This window comes from Erythrolamprus reginae, chromosome 2 (genome assembly GCF_031021105.1).
Source record: "Erythrolamprus reginae isolate rEryReg1 chromosome 2, rEryReg1.hap1, whole genome shotgun sequence".
Taxonomy (NCBI): domain Eukaryota; kingdom Metazoa; phylum Chordata; class Lepidosauria; order Squamata; family Dipsadidae; genus Erythrolamprus; species Erythrolamprus reginae.
This window is the reverse complement of record NC_091951.1, coordinates 93,718,034-93,740,923: the sequence shown is the minus strand read 5'-3', so window position 1 is coordinate 93,740,923 and position 22,890 is coordinate 93,718,034. Positions and strand designations below refer to the sequence as shown.

The following is a 22,890-nucleotide window of genomic DNA, read 5'->3' as shown; positions in this document are numbered from 1 at the left end:
ATAAAGTCCATACACCCAACATGAGGAGATGCAGAATACAATCTTCTTTACCAGCTGACCTCTAAGAAAGTGCATGCATATAATATCAATATACAAAGACCAGCATTCTCAACTAGGGAGGCTTCTGGTGCTGCTATATTCATATCTACTGGATAGGTGTCTGTCTTGCCGGCGCTCTGCATGTGAAATTTCCTTGATTTGGTGCCACATGGATGTGTTAGCCTTCCATTCTCAAGCCAGCAGGAATTCTAGGAGTTCCAGCCTCAACACAGTGGAGGATGGCAGGTCAGGAACGCTATCCTGGGGAGACAATTGACCCTACGAAGTTTCTCTCCCTCTTACGTTAAATGTGTCAGTAATTAAAATTGTCTCTGCCTCCACGCCTTCCCTTTCAGTCAGCCTCTACAGATAAATGCATTTACATGTGTTAATCTCCTCTCTGCACCTGCCGTTCTGGGGAAACTCTGCTTGTGTTCCTTATCAGCACAGGTTCAGAGAGCAGTGACTTAAAAACAGTCCCCTCTGCAAAATGCAGTGCGAGGCCATAGATCATTTGCTCTGAGTGAAATCAGGAAGTTGTCATTGTTTCCAGGACAAGCTGTGGGGCATGGAAGTCCTGACACACAAGGCCACAGGGTGTTTTTAAGGTGGGTTTTTTATATATATTATTATTATTATTCTCATTCAGAAATAAAATAGAGACCACATTGAGCTTAGAAGAGCCTTAACCTTATGTTTCTCAGAAGATAAATAGTTTCCTGTTGGCATCGGTTTGAATGGCTTTCTCGCCACCACGGACGCTTGCTTACTTTCTCCTAATATTAAAGGTGTTTATAAGCAGCTGACATTTAAGCAGGACTTTTGCTCTTCCCTAAGGACTTGGTTCCAAGCAGAAAATATTTCTGCTTTTGGGAAGAGACATGTCAGGAAGCTCCCTAGATTTTAAGAGACATGAGCTTATGGTGGATTTTGCTTTTCTGTTCTGACCCTTGGACTAATTTTTCCAAAGGGTGCATTTATTTCTTTGCTTAGATTGTATTGCATATGCTATACTATCAGGGCTTAACTCTTTATCAACAGTCATCAAATTGAAGAAAATAAGATAATCAAAAAATATTCCTTATCATTATCCTTCCTCAAGTGCATTGTTCAGAGAGTCTTGAGGCAGAAATGAATTTATCTAGAAGTAAATTCCAAGTTTCCGGTTTTAAAAAAGTTGTAGATCATGGTCATGTGACCATGGGATGCTGCAAAGTGCCATAAATCCAGGATGGTTGCCAAGCACCCAAAATGAGATCATATGACATCCAAGGGGCCCTCCCATTGGAACTTCAAACCTGGGTCACTAAATGACTTGTTGTAAGTTGAGGCTTACCTACAAAATCTGCAAGACTTTGAAGACCTATCTATGTTGCCAGGCATGGGGTAATTGATGTATCCCCTTTTGGCTAGTAAGATTTATGTGTGGTTATGATTGGGTAGTATTGACTGTTTTTTAAATGATAGTGGGTTTTTAGCTATAGTTTTAATTTTTGGATTTGTACTGCATTGTTTATTGTTGTTGTGAGCCACCCCGAGACTTCGGAGAGGGATGGCATACAAATCTAATAAAATAATAATAATAATAATAATAATAATAATAATAATAATAACAACAACAATAAAAATAATTTGTTAAGCTCACTCTACTCCAAAAAGATTCTGAGCAGCTTATAAATTGAGCCGGCTCAAGGTTGACTCAGCCTTCCATCCTTCCAAAGTGGGTAAAATGAGGACCCGGATTGTGGGGGCAATAGCCTAGCTCTGTTTTAAAAAGTGCTATTGCTAACATGTTGTAAGCCACCCTGAGTCTAAGGAGAAGGGCGGCATAAAAATCGAATAAATAAATAAATAAATAAATAAATAAATAAATAAATAAATAAATAAATAAATAAATAAATAAATAAATCCATATATTATACATACATTAAATTTAAAAGCACAACAAAAACACCATGGTTGCCCAGACTAAACAGCAATCCTCAACATTTAGAGAAATGACATGGGTTCCACCAATACCTTAACACCAGGTCCAGGAACAATGTCAGATGTTAAGATACTTCTGGAATCCTTGGAGAGTGGGAGCCATGTGTAAGGCAGGGGCTATGACAAAGGAGTCAAGATTGCTCAGTCCCACAAGATAACAACATTTGAGAAACCTGGAGTACATGCCTAAACACACCTGATGATCAGAAAGAACTGGAGACAGCCAGTTCCTCAAATAAACAGCCCTTAAGCCAGGAAGAGCTTTTTTAAGTAATGGCCAACATCTTGATTTGCTATTGCATTTTGAACCAGCTCTAACTTCTGGGTAATCTTCAACTATAGTATATTGCAATAATCTAATCATAAAATGATTAGTATTTGAGTGGTCCTCTGAAGGGTCTCCTTTTCAAATAGCAGACATTTTTTAAAACTTCTGACTGATGAAACAGACTCATAAAAAGTACCCGATTCTCTAAATACAGTAAGTAAATGGTCAATAATACATTAAAGAAAACCTTCAGAGTTATTCTTTTTTTTAAAAAAGTTTGAATAAAAAATAATATAACATTCATGGCCTCCTAGTTTCCAGCCTAATGAGCCACAGTGATGCAGTGGTTAGGGTGCAGTACTGCAGGTTACTTCTGCTGACTGCCAGCTGACTGCAATTGGCAGTTCAAATCTCACCAGGCTCAAGGTTTACTCAGCCTCCATCCTTCCAAGGTTGGTAAAATGAGGACCCATATTGTTGTGGGAAGTATGCTGAGTCTGGAAATTGCTTAGAGAGGGCTGCAAAGCACTGTAAAGTGGTATATAAGAGCTATTGCTATTGCTAATGCTGAATCCAATATTGTCTGAGTTGAGGCAATGAGCTGTATGACATATGTTGCAGGTCCCAGATTATCAAATGAATGAATAATTTAAAGACTGTTTTTGGGAGGGGAGGCTAATGGACTAATCAAGGAAGATGCTATCTTGGCTGTTTGTGTACACTTGATCCTCTCAGTCAACAATATTCAATAAGTCCAATAGATCCTGTAGGCCTCCTATGTGAGTTCCTCTAAGGGAGAATAATGTAGAAGAAAACAAGCAGAGAGATACTGTATGCAGGCTGAATGAATAGGTGTTTCTTTCCAGGGGTATCCTACCTTATTTTATTGCTAAAATAGAACTTGCCTGTCGAAGACTACCAATTAAGTTCTCACAATTCTGATGAGCCCAGGTTAAAGGAACCAATGAAACTTGCTTTCTAATTTTTTTAGGAAGCATAACCCTGAGACAAGACCTATAATATCGCTTGTGTTTTCAGTTGTTCATTGTGAAAGCCAAACAATTAGTCAAACTTCTGCCTGGCAGAACTCACTTTGAATTAAATCCTGAGCAAAGCTGACTTTGGACAATTTCATTCATGCTTGCCACCTAAAGGTTTTGTGGGTGAAGACCTAGAATCACTATACCTTTCCTTAGACTTAGCTGATGTTTCTGTTTCGTTTCTTCAAATGAGGAGGACACTTTTGAGAACCAAGCTGTCAGGCCTCCTGACAAAATAACAGTAATAGGGAATGGGAGGAGTGAGAGAGAGAGAGACGTTGGAACTACAGCACATTCTTTGTGCAGAGCTATAGATCCACTGTACAAGGGAAGCTAGCATTCCTTTCCCCGGATTGGTACATGTGATGCACTTGGGGGATGGGAATGAACTTTAACCTAAATCACGGAAGTGAAATTCAGTGCTGATATTATCACGGCAGAATCCAGACATGGCTCTGATAATAAATGGAACTTTCTGTGTTTACACAGCAGTGCAATTGAATTTATTTTCCCAGATGCTAGCTGGTTCGCTGACACAAGGATCACCCTTTCCCTGGTTGGAAGCAAGACAATTGTGTGAAACAACACTTTCCATTGAGCTTATTCTCCCTGTACACACGCATCCACCCACACACATACACGCTCCCTTCAAAAAAACCCAACCTTTATCTTTATTTGATTTGGCTATTTCTGGATCAGTGGATGGTTTCTGTGTTTGTTCCACCCTTTCTGTAGCTTTACCACTAGACCTCAATTGAGTTAAAAAGTGAACTTTTACAAATTTCATTTTGCTGCCACAAGCCAAGATAAGTCAAGATAAGGCATTCAATCTGTTTCCATATCACTAGCTGAGAGCAATATTTCGGTAGGCATAACAAAGAATCGAGCTCCTGAAATGAACACATGTAACTTTCAAGCACTTTCCGCCTCTCCTCAGGGCAGGAAGAGAGTGAGTCATAGAATTGCTCCTTCCCTCTCTTTAGAGGGCTGAGGGTGCAGAGGTAGAGTAAGCAGAACTACCCGGGTTCTTGACAGGTAAATTTGCTCTTCCCTTATCACTTATTGAGGCAGTGTTGAAAATGTGCACAGGGGAGATTGTACTTTGAACAATGGGCAATCCCCCTTTGCCTTAAAATTGCCAGGATTCTTAATATATTCTTAGTGCAGTGAGAGGTGGAGGGAAAGAATGTTACTAATGAGCAGCGTTCTTTGTGAGTTTTGGTTTCTAAATGTTACAAAGGAGGAAAGGAAGCATGCTTCTCTTGGATGCTTGACAACTATCTTGGAGTGCAACTACCTGCAAAGGACTTTGATTTTAAAAAAGCCCATTGACTTGGTTTCCTCTGGTTAAGTGCATCTCCCCCACCCACTCCAACCACCCTGAGTACATGCCCACCCACTTCCTATTTTTTAGTGCAAGATCTCACACAGGATTTTCAAGCTGATCCAATGCCGAGACTTCCTAATGCGGGTTAGGGATGGTGGAAATCATGGTGTGTTGCAGATTGAGTCTAAGGTTGATGGGTCGAACAGAACAGCCAAAGAAAGGAGGAAAATAGCTACTTTTTAATTATTATTATTTTTATTATTATTTATTAGATTTGTATGCCTCCCTCTCTCTTTTTTTTTTTTAACAAAAAAGAGTTATTCTGGTGGGATGCTGAAAATTACCAAATTGACATTCAAGAATATTAAGTAGTCCTTTAACCATGTAGTCAGAAAGTTTTTCTTTTAGCCTTTCAGCTCTGCAATAAAACACATTCAAAGCAGCTGTGACAAAGAAAGGGCAAAATTTAGATCCTTCGCCTTCCTTTCTATAGGAACCCGAGAAGAAACGGCTCTTTCAAGTCTGTGAGTTGTCACCATGAGCCACCTTGGGAAGCCAACAGCTCCAGCCACCACAATCCTGACTGAGCAGCCTAAAAGAAAAAGGGGGCGGCCAAGGAAGCAGCCACAGGTAAAAAATTGTGCTTTAGTAAGCTTAGAAAATTCTGTTAAATATGTACTTTGCCTTTGGGTTAAGTTAAGATTTATTAACAGTATAGCCTCTGACCATAATGAAAATGATATCAGCTGATATCAGGTTGTAATTGTTGAACAGCAATTCCAGCCAGCTTGGCTTTCTTCAAAGCTAGATATCTTTTTCTATTTATTAGTGTACGTGTGTCATAATAATGTATAGGGCAATTTATGTGATCAAGCTGAACCGATGCTCAGAGCTGGAATCTACAAAAGAGCATCTCCAACACATAATTGTCCAGCCACTACATGAATTCATCCAACTAAGAGAAGCTTATTATCTTTGCTGCTAAATGATTCCAATATCAAACTGTGCTTCCTGTTAAGAAGTTTATTCTAACCTCCAGTCAGAAGCTGCCTTCCTTTCTCTAATTTAAGGCCATTGTTCTGCCCTCTTAGCAATAGAGAATGAGTTTGGGCTAAACTGTAGTTACTTTAGAGGATGTAAAGTGATGTGCTCCATTCTTGAATTACAATTTCTATTGGTCGGAGTCGCTGAGAGCTGGCTGGTATATAAATGTAATAAATTATTATTATTTATTTATTTATTTATTACTTAGATTTGTATGCTGCCCCTCTCCGAAGACTCGGGGCAGCTCACAAAAGCAATAAAAAACAGTATAATAATGAAACAAATCTAATAATAAAATTACATTAAAAACCCCAACAATTAAAAACCATACAACACATACATACCAAACATAAAATATAAGAAAGCCTGAGGCAGATGTCCTAGTTCCCCCATGCTTGGCAATATAAGTGGGTCTTGAGTAACTTGTGAAAGACAAGGAGGGTGGGGGTCGTTCTAATCTCCGGGGGGAATTGATTCCTGAGGGCCGGGGCCGCCACAGAGAAGGCTCTTCCCCTGGGGCCCTCCAAACGACATTGCATTTGTTCTTAAGGCCTGGTTTTGCACAGCCAGAATTAGCCCTTCTTCTCTTTCTTCAATTTTCCTGCTCTTAGCCATTATTTCTATTATTCATGTTAGTAATATTAGTGATGGTGGTAGTAATAGTGGCATAATTAGGAAAAGAATGAGATTCCATTCACATGCAATGTATAAGGAGGAAGATGAGCACAGTGGTACTTGTATGGTATATTACTTAGTCTATTAATTCTGTAAATACATCTACAAATATTAAGATTATCATGCATAACATTCTTCAGAATGATTTGATTATTTATTCAAACATAACATAAATACATTCTGTACTGATATTCTCTTTTAATATGTTTGGTTTCCATTGTTGTCTATATTGTTTTGATCAAATGTACTTTTGGTGATACCTACTACATTTATGTTCACAGGACATTTGTGTCTGTGGTTAATTTAAGTACAAATTACTGAATATTGCCTCAGAATATTGAACAATAAACTAAATGGAAGGTTGTTCCAATATGTTAGGTTAAAATGAGTTTATTGGAAGATACATTGTGTGAACACAGACTTTTTAAACGCAAACCTCTTAAACCAATAAAAACCTGCAGTACTTCTATTTTTCTTCTACTAAAGATTATTGTTACGTTTTTGCAAAAGTTAAATCTCTCTGTACCTTGATGTTATGTGTTCAGGATGTCATTTTGGTTGAATTAAAGATTCACAACATGCTTTCTTTACAGGAGTATTTATTCCAGAAGGTCTAATTTGGGTATATTTCTAGAAAGACATAAAGATTCCAGCAAACCAGATGACTAACCAACAAAAAAAAAAAGTCCACTTACCAATAAACAACTCATTTGTTTTCCTGGACAATCTAGCTGCTCTATAACATTAGATGATATGCCTTACATCTGTTTAAAAAGTCACAACAGTTCTTGGCCTGCTACACAGTTGGTGTAGGCTGTTTTTTTGTTTTCTAGTAGGCTAAGCATGGCCAAAGCATGTATATTGTGAGGAAGAAAAAAATGATTGCTCTGCAGTAAAATTGCAGATGATTTTTTTTTCTGGGTTGCTCTCCAAACAACAACAGACCAGCAACACTGCAGATGTCTGGATAGAATATCTCAGCTGTATCCAATGGATGTCAATAACAAGTGTTCCTTTTACTGATGTGTATCCATTGGAAAAGTAATTAAGATGAGCCAACAAAAAGCCTCAATAATTTTTGCATGGCTTTCGATTCCACATTTAACTATTGATTATTTTCTTCTCTTCTGCTAATATTGGTGTTATAGAAGATCCCTGGTTAAATAAATAATCTTCTCGTCATATACTCTTTTGATTCCAATTGATTTGCAATTTGGCCTTACCTGAGAGCTGATATCCATGGTGGATGTCATTTTTTTTTTCATCATGAGAATTATTGAGATTACTGCTCAACAATAAGCTACGGCTGTCTAATAATTTATTGCAGAGTTTTTAAACTTGATGCCTTCAGGAAACCTGCTCAGTATCTGCTACCAGAAGATTCTGGGTGTATGTTCTGAAGGTTGTATTCGTTTCATCTGGTGTAACAATAAGTTTTATTGTGCATTCTCTGCAGTTACATAGAGAGAGAAATAAAACATAGAAATAGCTGTCCTTCCCATTCATAATAACTCTCCCCACTTTTCCATCCAAAAAGGATCCAGCTGGACCTCTGCCCCCAAAGAAACCACGTGGGCGGCCAAAGGGAAGCAAGAAGAGGAGTGCTAGTTGTGGACAGATGGTAAGAACAATCAGATTGGCCTGTTCTACTCCAAATCTTTTGTACTTTCTGATAGGTTTTTGGACCTGGAAACAAAGAACTGAAATCAGATATACAAGCACTTCTTATATCAATCATATACTGTAATTTAAATGTTTCCCTTTATTACATGCCAGATTTTCTGTGCCTTTGAATGAGTTTTTGATTCCTGGCAATTACCTGGACTAGTCTCTGTGGCAGGGGTAGATTCTAACTTATCTTGCCACCAGTTCGCTTCCTCCCACGCTGCATAGCCACAACTCCTGAAGCTGAAAACAAGATGGCAATGCATGTGCAGTGCTGGAAACTTGGCTTCTGTGTATGTGCAGAAGAAAAAAAATCAGCATTTTTTTAAAAAAAAATTAAAAAATATGGTGGCTGCCACAGACCGGCGCCAACAGAACCAAGTCTATAAAATCACTGTGACATCACCAGCGGTTTTCTACCAGTTCTATAGAACTGGTGCGAACCGGGAGTAACCCAGCTCTGCTCTGTGATTTCTTGACTAGGTTTTTCAGAAATGGTTTATGCTTTGCTTTCTGTTTAGCACTGACAAAAAGAGAGACTGGCCCATGGAATCAGCTGACTTTTCACCTAAGGAAGGACTAGATCTCATGATCGCCCACTTTCTTGCCCAATGTCTTAACTACTACACCAAACTGGCTCTCATATGACAGCACTACTGCTTTAAATATATCTCACCGAACATCTATCTATCATTCTCCACTTTGCTCATTTATTCTAATTATTCCTTCACCATTTCTGTCTAATGTCACATATTCTCCTTTGCCATTGAGAATATCATTTTTCAGTTGTGATTGTTTTGTACTCTGATTCCCACTATCAGTTTTGACATCTTCTACTTATTTTTTAATCTCCTATATCTCTTTCATCACATGGAGTTGCCACTGCTACAACTCCTTTATGTTAGGATTCCTTTCAAATATTGTGAGACTTTGAAAGAGTTACTCCACTAACACATCCATTAATAATTATTAATATTAATAATTGATTAAAATATGCCGTCTGACTTCCAACAAGTCTGGGTGGCTCACAACGATCAAAACAAAGAAATTTACTAAAACCAATTAAGAGGAAAATGAAAAATGGCAAGACCAGGAAACCAGATGGAATCTATCTCACCAAAGGCCTGGGTGAAGAAGCCAGGTCTTCACAGAGGTTTTCAACAAACAGGCAATTGGGGACCATCCAGATCCAGTAGTACCTAGAATACCACCATCAAACCAAATAAATTAGGAATCCCGATGGGCATTAAAATATGTTGAAGAATCCTTTCTGAAAATACTATTGCTTTCAGAGGACAATGAATCAGATAAAATGTTTACCTTTACTAGAATAGAATAGAGTGGAATAGAATAGAACAGAATAGAATAGAATAATTGAGTTGGAAGAGACATTGGAGGTCTTCTAGCCCAACCCCCTGCTTAGGCAGAAAACCCTACACTACTGGAGACAAATGGTTATCCAACATCTTCTTAAAATCATCCTGTGTTGGACCATTCACAACTTCTGATGGCAAGCTTTACCACTAATTAATTGTTCTGTCAGGAAATTTCTCCTTAGTTCTAAGTTACTTACAATGGTTTCCGCCCATTGCTTCTTGTTCTACCCTCAGGTGCTTTGGAGAATAGCCTGACTCCCTCTTCTTTGTGGCAGAGCCTAGATATTGGAACACTGCTATCACGTCTCCCCTGGTCCTTTTCATAAAATAGACATAACCCAATTCCTGCAACCGTTCTTCATATGTTTTAGCCTCCAGTTCCCTAATCATCTTTGTTGCTTTTCTCTGCACTCTTTCTGGAGTCTCAACATCCTTTTTACATTGTGGTGACCAAACCTGAATGCAGTGTTCCAAGTGCAGCGTTACCAAGGCCTTATAAAGTGGTATTAACGTGATCTCGATTCTGTCCCTCTGTTTATGCAGCCTAGAACTGTGTTGGCTTTTTTGGCAGCTGCTGCACACTGCTGGTTCACACTGAAATGATTGTTCACTAGGACTCCAAGATCCCTTTCACAATTATTACGATTGAGCAAGGTACCACATATACTGTACCTGCGCATTTTGTTTTTCTTGACTAAATTACTGTCAAGATCCTTCAGTTTGGTGTAATCTGCAAATTTGATGAGTTCACCATCTATCCTCTTGTCCAAGTCATTGATGAAGATATTGAAGAGTACTGGGCCTAAAACAGAGCCTTTGGGTACTCCACTGTATATTTTCCTCCATATAGATGCAGCCCACCACTGCTTACCATATTCTTCCTGTGTTCCCTATCTGTTTTTTGTGGTGTTGTTTTTGATAGGTTGTTTTCCTTTTGTGTAAAGACAGGTGCAAAAAATGAGTTCAGTACTGCTTATCAATTCATTTTGGGTAGTTATCTTCCATTTTTTCGTTTAGCCCTAATGGGTTGATTTTGGCCACTAGATGCAAGTTTTTCTTCGACTGCCTTTTCAAAATTCCTTTTCCTTTCCTGAATCATAAGATGATGATAATTAGAGTATAATATATTGATAGTGAGGAGTACATATTGCCTAAGGGACATGCTGTTTTTTGTTGTTTTTGTTGTTGTTGCTGCTGCTGTTGTTTTATATTACAGGGGCATCTCTCTCCTGCAAAAAAGCCCAGGGGAAGGCCACGAAAATGGGTGAGTGTACAGAATCAAAACTGCAGCATGCTGTCTTTTTCTTCTTAAGTAGTAGCTCATCTTCCAATATGTGTAATATTTTGCCAGGATTGAGGGCTTTTCTCTTGTCTCTCAGTAGTGGAATAAAGGTTGAACTTTAGAAAGTCAAGAGTGTCAAGTTAAAAAACAAAAAAATGGGTGCCAAACTCAATTTCATTGAGGGCTGCATCAGGGTTGTGTTTGACCTTGGAGGGGTGGGGGTAGGCATGGCCATTGTGGGCATGACGAGACTTGTATTGGGGGCACCAAGTGATAAGGCAGCATTTCTCTGAGTCCCTCCCTCTCTCTCATTACAATCCATTTCCTTCCTTCCTTCCTTCCTCCCCTTCCTTCCTTCCTTCCTTTCCTTCCTTCCTCCCCTTCCTCCCTCCCTCCCTCCCTCATTTCTCTTATTTTTCCTTCCCTCTTCATTCTCCTTTCTTCTTCCTTCCCCTTTTCTTATTTTTCCTCCCCATCTTTTTCTGTATCTTCCTTCTTTCCCTTTCTCCTTTCCAGTCCCTTTTTGCATGCTCAAATGCAAAGGGGGAAACATTTCTCCTTTCATTTTTAGTTTGTCTTGATAGCCCTCTGCCAGGGGGGGGGTGTCAAATGTGGGACCTCCGTACCCTATTTTTGGCCATGATGGCCTCCTGAAGCCCTCTACCAGCAAAAATAGAGCTCGGGGGAAGCACCCGTGCTCCCCTCCAGCTCCATTTTCACTGGCAGAGGCACTGTGGGCTGATCCTTTGCTGTTTTCAGGCCAGCCCTGCAGGCAGATCTAAGCATCCTGTGAGCCATATCCAGCCTTGAATTTGACACTCCAATAAAAACAAAATAGAATTGTGGCTTCAATTAAAACTAATTAATATGATTATTCTTTAGTTATTTGGGTTTTTTTTCTTCTCTCACAATCAAAATTATATTTTCTGTAACAACGTTTGGCAGTCCTTGGGGTTTGCACCAATGCTTGGAGGGCTAAGTTACATTCTAGGGCTTCAGAATCTAAAGAAATCATAAACTTGATTGTACTAGTCTCCCTCATTTTATTTCTGCAGTAAAGTTTGAAAGAAAATCTATCTGGGGAGCAAGCAAGTTGTAAGGCAAATGAACAAACACACTATTATTGTGGTTTTTCAGAACATTTCCAATATATTTGTGTTATTAATGTATTCACTAGATTTATAGCCTGATTTTCTACTAGGACAGGTTTTTTTTCAAATTTAGCACCTTCTGGGTACGTTTACTTCATTTTTCCCAACGTTCATAGCAATCATAATTCTGGGAGGTGCAGCCCTCAACTAGAAAAATGCTCTACTTTCTTAAGACAAGCCAGTTTCTTGATGATGCACAAATACCAGCTGTGAAAAAGTATGTTTTCATCTGTCTAGAGAAAGCATAGGTAACCTGTGACTTATGGGAAGATGATAATAATAATAATAATAATAATAATAATAATAATAATAATAATAATTTTTAGCTTCCAACTTTACTGCTCCATATTTTGCATCTCAGAACCTTCCAATTGTATATTAGATTTTTCAGTGATTCAATTGTTCCTTCCTCCATCTTCCCTTCTTTCCTTTCCTTTTCCTTTCTTCCTTCATTTTTTCCTTTCCTTTCCATTCCCTTCTTTGATTTTAATGACTTATAAATGCTAAAGATGATTATTGAACTTCTGGGGGAAAACCCAAAGGTGCTTTTTCAAAAGTAATCTGGACTTTATTTGATTTTCTTTGAAAATATTTCACTTCTCATCCAAGAAGCTTCTTCAGTTTGGACAGTCTTTTGAAAAACACCTTTGGGACAACCGTGACCTAAATGACTGAGCATAGACATTTTGGTGGGAAAACTAATTATTCCCAAATTAGCTCTTCCTCAAAAAAAACCCCAACCCCAGTCCTGCTCACCCAGAGAGATTTTGTGTCACTGCCCGGCCTACTATGGAAGTCGGGTTGTGATTTTTCAGCCTACAACCACAAAAACATTGGGCATCCATCTCAGCTATTATAACTGACAGCTAGGTGTCGGTCTTCAGTGTGACAGCAGCGTAAGTGAGCAAGCTGACAATGGGTTTGATTGTGGCAGAAACTGGAAATATCTACTGCAAATGCAAAAAAAGAATACGAGTATTTTCTTAAATCCTCTCCAATTTTTGTTTTGAAAAGCTCCACTTTTAACTTATAAAATCAAAAGCAGTGAAGGAATAACTCTAGATAAAGCAGGATACAGTCACATTGCAATTCACAGTAAGAAATAAGCCCCACTCAACACAGTGCAACTTATTCCCATGTAAACATGTCAAGAATTCTGTGTCAAGCAGGTCTTTTATCAATTAATATCAGTCTTTCATCTCTAATAGCTTTTAATCTTTTCCCTTTGTGAAAGTCAGTCTATATTTGCATACAGAGACAAGTGATGGTTCCAGAGTGAAGGTTGTGTTATCTTTTTATACTCGTGCCTTTTTATATTCCTTTCAAGGGAACTGTTTATAGATTGGTTGATTGCAATAGCTTGCAGAAAGAGATCGCTTATCAAAGCAGAAACACAATGTCAAAAGACTAAATGTTTCTCTATTTAAAATATTTCTTTCCAAAGTTTTTCTATCCCGGATTTTCAAAGTGGTCTCAGCAAAATGTTGTTTAAATGTTGTTTAACCTCCTCCTGATTCCCCGCCCTCCCCCCACAAGCTGCATAATAAAAACAGGAGTGCATGCATATATTTTTTTTACTAAGAATCTCAAGTACTATGTTCAAAACTGTTGCAGTGGCCAACTGTATGACACCTGCTGCTACAGGCTGGCCTGTGGTTAAACTGCCAAAAGCACAGAGGAGAACAAGAAGTCTCAGTCGTGACTCACACCACAAAAGCTCTGCTGAGTACATCTGGTGCAGGGCAGGAGAGCATGTGGGATCTGAAGCAGAAGGAATGGCCTGCCATAGTTAAGAGTCCAGCTTGCTTTCCAGTGACCCAGCATCAATTAAGCAATGGCCCAAGCTGCAGCGCATAAAGAGAGATGGGCTTGCAGATGTGTCTCCTCCATGCTCAAAGCACATCCGTTAATTCCAAAACGCCAAATGCAAGTTGCAGCTCTTAAGCTGTCAAAGGGGCATCAATAATCAGTGTCACCTTCAAAGTTGCTATGTGCGGCTCTCCTGCCATGTCCCCAATTAGCTATGTTGGCTCCAAGCCATGGAGGACAAAAGAGACATCTGAATGGATTATACACAAAAGCCTTTCAAGTGTCCTCCCACACCATTGCCATTAGATAAAAGAACGTGTTGGTTTTCAAAGAGCACATGGTAGTTCACGGGAGAGATGCAAGAAGGTAAGCTGAAGAGAGGAATCTTAGGGTTCTACCCACTGCGGCTATGTGAAAATCGGTAGGGTTTGTTTTCATATGATTGCTCAAGAAGACATTTTGGAGCCCCTAGAACCCAGAAGGCATCGAACATCAGAGAACCTGTTCTATAAAAAAGCCAACACAATCCTAAGCTGCATCAACAGGGGGATACACTCCAAGACCAGGGAAGTCTTAATACCACTCTACTAAGCCCTGCTCCGACCACACCTGGAGTATTGTATTCAGTTCTGGTCACCACACTTCAAAAGAGACATTGAAAGTCTGGAGAAGGTGCAAAAAAGAGCAACCAAGATGATTAAGGGACTGGAAACCAAGACTTACGAAGAGAGACTGAGGGAACAGGGCATGGATAGCCTAGAGAAAAGGAGGGCCAGAGCGGACATGATAGCAGTCTACAAGTATACAAGGGAGGAGGGGACCACTTTATTCTCCATGGCACTAGAGGGCCGGACGAGGAACAAAGGCCAAGGAGAGATTCAACATGGAGATAAGGAGGAACTTCCTGACGGTCAGAGTGATCAACCAATGGAACAACCTACCAGCGGACGTTGTGAACTCCAACACTCTGGACATTTTTAAGAGAAGATTGAACTGCCACTTGACTGGTGTGCTATAGGGTTCCTGCTTGGGCAGGGGGTTGAACTTGATGGCCTTCATGGTCCCTTTCAACTCTAACAATAAATAAATAAAATATAAAGCTATGGAAGTTATAGAGCTTATCACAGGTATAGCAGAGTTATATCTGTGCTAGAAAATTGTAGTTCACGAAAAGTTCTGGAACTCTAGACCAGTGTTTCCCAACCTTTTTGGAGCCGCGGCACATTTTTCATCTTTTCAAAATCCTGGGGAACATTGGGGAGGGGGGCGCTAAAAAAAGTTTGGATAAAAAAAATATCTCTTCCTCCCTTTCGCTCTATTTCTCTCTCCCTCCCTCTTTCTCTCTCTTCCTTCCTTTCTCTCTCCATCCCTCTTTCTTTCTCTCTTCCTTCCTTCTTCTCTTTCTGTCTCCTCCTTCCTCTCTCATCTCTCTTTCCTTCCTCTCCCTCCCTTTCTCTCTTTCCTTTCTCTTCCTTTCTGTCTATCCTTTCTATCTCTCACCCCTTCTCCCTCTTTCATTCCCTTTCTCTCCCTCCCTTTCTCTCTCATTCCTTTCTATCTCTCTTTCTTTTTCTCCCTCCTTCATATCTTCTTTCTCTCCCCCCTTCCTCCCTCTTTCCTTTCTCCCCCTCCCTTTCTCTTCCTTTTTCTCTATCCTTTCTACTTCTTACTCTTTCTTTTTCTCCCTCCTTCATTCAATTTTCTCTCCCTCCCTTTCTCTCTCTTTCCTTTCTCTCCCTCCCTTGTTCTCCCCTGGGGCTGCCTGTGCCTGCCCTGCACCACCCAACACGGACGGACAGCCCCCGGTCGTCGGTTCGTCGCTCCCCCCCCCCACACACGGAGGGAGATCAGGCTGGCGAGGGCGGTAGATCTGTGTCCCCAGCCACTGGAGGGAAATCGGGCTGGCAGGGGCGGCGAATCCACCTCCCCACTCGGGTGGAGGGAGACCGGGCTAGCGAGGGCGATGGATCCGCGTCCCCAGCCGCGCGGAGGGAAATCGGGCAGGCGGGCGGGTGGCCACGGCTCCCTGCGCGCCCCTGGAAAAGGGTGCGCGGGGGGCATTTTGGGGTGCGTTGGCATGCGCAGCCTACAGGGAACGGTGCCCGGGGCCGCTGCAGCCGGCAGCCTGTTTCCGCTGCCAGTGCCCTCCCGCCGGGCCCCAAAGGACACTTGCCGCCGACGCCATTGAAGGCGGGAAAAAGGCACGAAGAATGAAGCTCTCCTTCTTCCTGCCTTCCTTCTTTGGGGCGCAGCAGGAGAGCGCCAGAAACCGCGGCATCGGGCAGGAGCCGGGAGGTCGGAGGCACCGGCAGCTCCCCGCCCAGCTGGAGCTGTCGCGGCACACCTGGATGTGTCTCGCGGCACACTAGTGTGCCGCGGCACACCGGTTGGGAAACGCTGTTCTAGACAGCAAGGATTGTCCAACTCTTCCAGGGTGGGAATAAAGATTGCTAAATTATCATGCCAAAGTGCTTCTGTAAACTGCTGACCCTTGTACAGAAAGGTTATTTTTGGGGTGAGTATCGAAGACACAGATAGCATTTTTTTAAAACAACAAAATACCAATATGCAAGAGGATTCTTTTGCATTAATTTTTCATATAAAATGTTATAGCTTCTGTGTACAGGGTACACCAGTGATGGTGAACCTTTTTTGTCCTCGAGTGCCAAAAGAGTGTGCACAGGGGTATCACACATGCGCGAGTGCCCACTTCCATAATTCAATGCCTGGGGAGGGCGAAAACAGCTTCCCCCACCCCCTGGAGGCCCTCTGAAGACAGGAAACGGCCTGTTTCCCAACTTCTGGTGGGCCCAGTAGGCTCATGTTTTGCCCTCCCCAGGCTCCAAAGGCTTCCCTGGAGCCAGGGGAGGGTTAAAACCACCTCCCCCATCTCCCTGGAGGCTCTCTGGAACCAAAAACACCTTCCCATAGCCTCTGTGTGAGGCAAAAATCAGCTGGACAGAACACATGTGCATGTTGGAGTTGAGCTAGGGCAACAGTTTGTGTGCCAGCAGATATAGCTCCGCGTGCCACCTCTGGCACCCGTGCCATAGGTTCGCCATCACTGGGGTAGACAATCAGTGTGTCTTTGGTCAACAGTGTGATGTTGACTCAAATTCTCATATTCTTGCTCTAATGGGTCCAAACCATGGCCCATGGGCTGCATGCAGCACTGGAGAGCTAGTAATGCATCCACACAAGAGCATACACTTTTAACATTCTAATGTTTAAGTTTAAGTTTAATCAGATTTGTATGCCGCCCCTCTCCGCAGACTCGGACATAATGTGATTTATAGATAACCATATTATCTATTTTATATGTGGCCCAAGACAATTGCTCTTCACTCAATGTAGCCCAGGCAAGCAAAAATGTTGGACACCCATGCACTAATCCTGCTGGGTGAAACTGAGAAAATTTGCTATCAAAGATTGTTGGTGTCTTTCACCAACAATCAGAGCTTACTCCTAGCCCCAAAGGTGCTTTTTCAAGAGGCAAATGGACTTTCTTTGTTTTGTGGGGGTTTTGTTGTTGTTTGTTTCTAGCTTTCTTGAAACTCCTCACTATTAGCCCATGGAGGGGAAAATACACGTTTTCACTGAGCTCTAAAACCAGATCTGCACAAAGGTGAAATCCAATGAAACCATAGGATGTATACTGCTCAAAAAAACAAAGGGAGCACTTAAACAACAGAATATAACTCCAAGAAAATAAAACTTCTGTGAAATGAAACTGTCCACTTAGGAAGCAACACTGACAATCAATTTTTTGTCAGCACATTCAACTTTATACAGAACAAAGTATTCAATGAGAATATTTCAATCATTGAAATCTAGGAGTGTTATTTGAGTGTTTCCTTTATTTTTTTGAACAGTGTATATAAGAATCATAGGATCAGTTTCTTATTATATCATGAAAAGGTTTAGGGAATACTAAGTAATAATATGGCTAGCAACAAAAGGGCAAAAATGCATAAATAAGTTACCTTACCTTATTCCCCAAGTGAGAATAAAGTAAAGAAACATGAAACTGTGTCTGTATATATATGAAAAGTGAAAAAGGAAAGTATCACTTCTATAGGTTATCTGGTTTAAGCCAATCCAATGGTATCACATTGAAAGAGGATGTTCATGTTGCTTTATACTTACAAATATTTATCATTCCCTTACAGCTTTTTGTTGCTGAGGAAGAATATCACAAAACTGAAGTCCAAGGGGAAAGCAATCCAGATTTTAACACATGCCCTGCCACAGAAGGTGTGTAATTCATTCATTTAGTCAACCTTTTGTCTGTTTATTACAGATGCTTTGTGTTGCTTCACTCACCAGGATTCTAAGCAGTTCACAGTAGCAATCCATGAAATCATGATCACACAATAATATTTAACAGTCACAATACTCTAATTATAAAACCATAGTTATACATATGTATATACATATATGAAATTTAAAACCAATAACTAGGTACTTCCACCTACTCCCAGGGTACTCACCACCTACTTAAGGTTTCCCAAACCTGAAAAGTAATATGATAAGGAATGTCATGTTGTGATTAAAATGTTGGGTCTTTCTGGAGGGAGGAGTCCAGAATCTATGCTTTTAACTACTGTATATCCATTCTTTCTCAGACCAGCTTATATCACAGGATGTACAGAAAAACTATGAGCAGAATTTTTTGGAATGCTCATCTATCCCCATACATTTATTATATGAAAATAATTTAATAAATACTGCTTTAACTAATAGTACTGCAAATAGTAATAATTGCATCTGATGCAATCCCAAAACAGCTAGAGCCCTACCTGAACATGATTAGCATTAAGAAAGTCAATCAATTAGTCAATTGCAAAAGGTAGCAATACCTAAAACAGCTTACATCCTGTGATGATACCTTTAACACCATCAAACAACATCTACCTAACCCAAATCCTTGGGAAGGACTTGGCAGGTGGATAAAAAATGGCAAATCCAGTCTAAATATTTAGCTGATTGTGTAACCAAATCAATCCCTTAACTAGCCAACCCTTGTGAATTGATATTGTTGACCACAATGGGTGACCCAGATATACACCGTCTTAACTTCCCAAATAAAATATCTACTAAATGTCTAAAATTAAAAATATAAATGAAGACATTGCAGGAAGAAGAATCAGCTCCTGTTTTGAATGGATTTGATTCTGAAATTAGATTACAGAGCAGCTGGTGAAAGTACTCGTTATCTTCACCCTCTTTGTTATCTTAGTCATGTTATAGATGGAATATGCTGATGACTGTCTAGCAGCCAAACATGGCCTTGTGTGTATGTTTTTTTTTTCAATAGGTTGGTACAGATGCTGCTTGATAAATTTGGAGGCGTTTAACCTCCACTTCCTCTCTGACTCCTGTTGTCATTACTTCTAAAGAGTATGGTGACATCAGCACAGCCACAGACTTCGCTGTTGTGCCTCACATCCTGCCCAGATCTCTGCCAAATCACCTTATGTGTCACTCAAAACATTAGTAACAACATGTTGTGCTTTCCTCTTGTTTAGAAAATCTCCTTTCATGCTTATAGTTCATGCACATGTATGAGGACTCAGGTTGTCTGGGGCAATATGTTGACCCTAACCCTGTATATAAGTCTAAGTGCTATTGCTATAAATCAACTGCTACCTATTAAACTGAAACTGTGAAATAACTAACAACTCTTAGAAAATTTCTGTATGATGTGTTACCCATGAACCCCATTAGAAACATAGAAACATAGAAGATTGACGGCAGAAAAAGACCTCATGGTCCGTCTAGTCTGCCCTTATACTATTTCCTGTATTTTATCTTAGGATGGATATACTGCATGTTTATCCCAGGCATGCTTAAATTCAGTTACTGTGGATTTACCAACCACGTCAGCTGGAAGTTTGTTCCAAGCATCTACTACTCTTTTAGTAAAATAATATTTTCTCACGTTACTTCTGATCTTTTCCCCAACTAACCTCAGATTGTGTCCACTTTCCTATTAAAAACACTTCTTTCCTGAGCCTTATTTAACCCTTTAACATATTTAAATGTTTCGATCATGTCCCTCCTTTCCCTTCTGTCCTCCAGACTACAGATTGAGTTCATGAAGTCTTTACTGATACGTTTTATGCTTAAGACCTTCCACCATTTTTGTAGCCCGTCTTTGAACCCGTTCAATTTTATCAATTTCTTTTTGTAGGTAAGGTCTCCAGAACTGAACGCAGTATTCCAAATGTGGTCTCACCAGCACTCTATACAGCGGGATCACAATCTCTCTCTTCCTGCTTGTTATACCTCTAGCTATGCAGCCAAGCATTCCACTTGCTTTTCCTACCGCCTGACTGCACTGTTCACCCATTTTGAGACTGTCAGAAATCATTAATAAAGTAACATTAATAAAGTAAACATTAACATTACTAAAGTAAAATTAATTGAAAAATTAATAAATTGAAATAAATTGTAGGAAGGAAAAGAGAAAGGAGGCATTGATATACAGGCATGGCATTCTATAAAATGGGGAGCCAAGCCCCAAGGAGAATAAGAGTTTTTTGACCAAGATAGGTGTGATTTTTCTCCCACAATAAGTGTTTGAGGAAAATATTTCAACCAAGGGGACTTGTTATTTTTTAAAACAATCCATAATCCTGGATTTATATTGGGACATTTACAGTAGCTTTGGGAATATTCTCACCTAGAATCATCATTGGGTGAGAGGGGTACATATAGATTTAATAAGTAAATAAATTTCATAAGACTAGTTACTCTAACATTTTGACTTTCACAATGATGTTTTGGAAATCCCTGTACTTCTCTAAACATTTGTACAATTTCCTATGTTCAGAAAGAGAGCACCAACTTCCTGCCCCCATAGAGTAATCATAATGCTAGGATCCCATGACAGCAGATTGGGGAACTCTGGAATAGATATCAGAATCTCTTTCGTATACAAGTGTTCTTTATAGACAAACAGTAAAAGTAGAAAGTGAGCTCCAATTTATTCTTCATCTCATATTCTCTTTAGGGACATCTACAAAAGGCTGTCGCATGAAGAAGGGAGCCACAGAATTCAAGAGAACATTGAATGAACAACAATCTTCTTGTTGATGTGTCACTAGAGCAAAATGAATTAAACTCTTGTTCCAAGGAAAGCCCCCTTCTCCATTTCTCTTTTGTACCTTTACCAATAACTGCCCTCTTGCAAAGCTCAGTCATTCCCATTTGTAACCGCAGTCCTAACTCAAAAAATGAGGGTTTAGATTTAATTAGCATTTGGAGGGAAATCGACCCATGTTATGTGTTTTGAAAATCTTTATTGATTTGAGTCTTGTACCATTGAGAACATTAATTATTCTAGGATGCCAAGATCCTGATTTTAAGAAATGGGAAACATCTCATTCCTAAATAAACAAGGTTACTGAAAAAATCCTCACTTAGGGCAATACTTTTTTAAAAAAATAAGAGTGCTACATTTTTTCAGCCTTGAATTACATTTATGCCAAGTTCACTTGACAAACAGAACAGGTACAGCACAACACACTCAATTTGATTATTAATTAAAATGACCAGGCGTCCCACTTTCAGTGGGACAGTCACGCTTTTTTGCCATTTGTCCCACGTCCTGCGTTGCTCTTAAAAAGTCCCGCTTTTTAAAAAAAACAATGCCAGTCGGCAGCTTGAACTCCTTGGAGCTGAAAGGACCAGCTCTTCATCCTTTGATGCTAAGAAGAAGTGGGATAGGCTGCTGGCTCGTCCCCGGAGAGACAGAGATGGAGGGAAAGAGGGGGGGGGAGTGAGAGGAGGAGGGATTGTGAGAGAAAAGAGAAAGAGAAAAATTAGGAACTGATGGAGGGAAAGAACAAGGGAGAGGAAGAACAAACAAACGAGAGAGAGAAGGGGAGAGAAGGAAAAAGAGGGAGAGGGAAGAAAAAACCAGAAATGAAAGGGAGAGAGTGAGAGAGAAATGAGGGAAAGATTGAGAGAGAGAGGGAGAGAGAGAGAGAGAGAAGAGGGAAACAAATGAGAGAGAGAAGGGGAGAGAGGGAAAAAGAGAGGGAGAAGAAAGAGAAAAACAGAAATGAAAGTGAGAGAAATGAGAGCAACAAGGGAGGAGAGAGAAACAAATGAGAGCAAAAATGGGGAGAGAGGGGGGAAAGAGAGAGAGAAGTGGAGAGAAAGAAAGAAAAGGGAAAGAGAGAGGGAGGGAAAGAGAGGAAGGAAGGAAGGAAGGAAGGAAGGAAGGAAGGAAGGAAGGAAGGAAGGAAGGAAGGAAGGAAGGAAGGAAGACACCAGGAGCCACAAACCCAGCCCCTCTTGGCTGGAGAGGTTACTATTACACTGTACACCAAGACACAACTAGACACAAGAACAGTTCTTTCCCGAACGCCATCACTCTACTAAACAAATAATTCCCTCAACCCTATCAAACTTTTTACTAAGTCTGCACTTCTATTTCTACTATTTTTTTCTCATCATTCCTATCTATCACCCATTTCCTTCCACTTAGGACTGTATGACTGTAACTTGTTGCTTGTATCCTAGGATTTTTATTAATATTGATTGTTTCTTCGTTGCTTATTTGACCCTATGACATTGAGTGTTGTACCACATGATTCTTGACAAATGTATCTTTTTCTTTTATGTACACTGAGAGCATATGCACCAAAACAAATTCCTTGTGTGTCCAATCACACTTGGCCAATAAAGAATTCTATTCTATTCTATTCTATTCTATTCTATTCTATTCTACTATTTCTATTTAATACTACACAATTTGGTTTAGAATACTTTTTCCTTGTTTTCCTCCTCTAAAATCTAGGATCGTCTTATACACCGAAAAATACGGTACACCAAATATTTAATCAAGACGCCCCCCCTCCCCTATCCCCATCTCCCCCCCCCCACCCCTCAATGTTGTCCCTTTTTAGCAATGTTAAAATCTGGTCACCTTATATTAGATTAATGTATGTGTTCAGTATATTTAATTTATGGTTGAGCAAGTCATATAAAAATACTGGATTTGAACAATATGCTGAATACATTTGATTAATAAATATATCAACCATTCCCATTCATATTAATATTTAATATTAAATATTAAATAACCTTAGCATATAAATAATATTAATAACCTTAGCATGTTGTATATACTGAATAACTAGGTCTCTAACTGCCCTAATGAAGCCATTTTATGTTGCAACCAGGTTATCATAAACTGTTATCTTATTTTGACCTAGG

General features: G+C 40.0%; 1 protein-coding gene across 3 annotated transcripts; it reads left to right on the top strand.

Moving 5' to 3' along the window:
- The first annotated feature begins 533 nt into the window (after positions 1-533).
- Positions 534-22,376, top strand: LOC139158488 (high mobility group protein HMGI-C-like). Of its 3 annotated transcripts, none has more exons than XM_070735801.1 (6): positions 534-647; positions 5,154-5,290; positions 7,917-8,000; positions 10,637-10,684; positions 17,832-17,916; positions 20,678-22,376. In XM_070735801.1, the coding sequence occupies exons 2-6, from the start codon at positions 5,198-5,200 to the stop codon at positions 20,758-20,760; spliced, it is 393 nt and encodes a 130-aa protein (XP_070591902.1). In that variant the 5' UTR covers positions 534-647; positions 5,154-5,197; the 3' UTR covers positions 20,761-22,376. The 3 variants fall into 3 exon arrangements, with proteins under 3 accessions (XP_070591902.1, XP_070591904.1, XP_070591903.1); XM_070735802.1 differs by lacking the exon at positions 534-647 and adding an exon at positions 4,300-4,368; XM_070735803.1 differs by lacking the exon at positions 10,637-10,684.
- Positions 22,377-22,890: the final 514 nt, after the last annotated feature.

What these genes read in the sequence shown, in the direction of transcription:
- LOC139158488 (XM_070735801.1), top strand. Translation starts at nt 5,198, where the DNA reads ATGAGCCACCTTGGGAAGCCAACAGCTCCAGCCACCACAATCCTGACT. An exon ending in GGCCAAGGAAGCAGCCACAG is followed by an intron (nt 5,291 to 7,916) that starts GTAAAAAATTGT and finishes CCATCCAAAAAG; the next exon opens with GATCCAGCTGGACCTCTGCC. An exon ending in GGGGAAGGCCACGAAAATGG is followed by an intron (nt 10,685 to 17,831) that starts GTGAGTGTACAG and finishes ATTCCCTTACAG; the next exon opens with CTTTTTGTTGCTGAGGAAGA.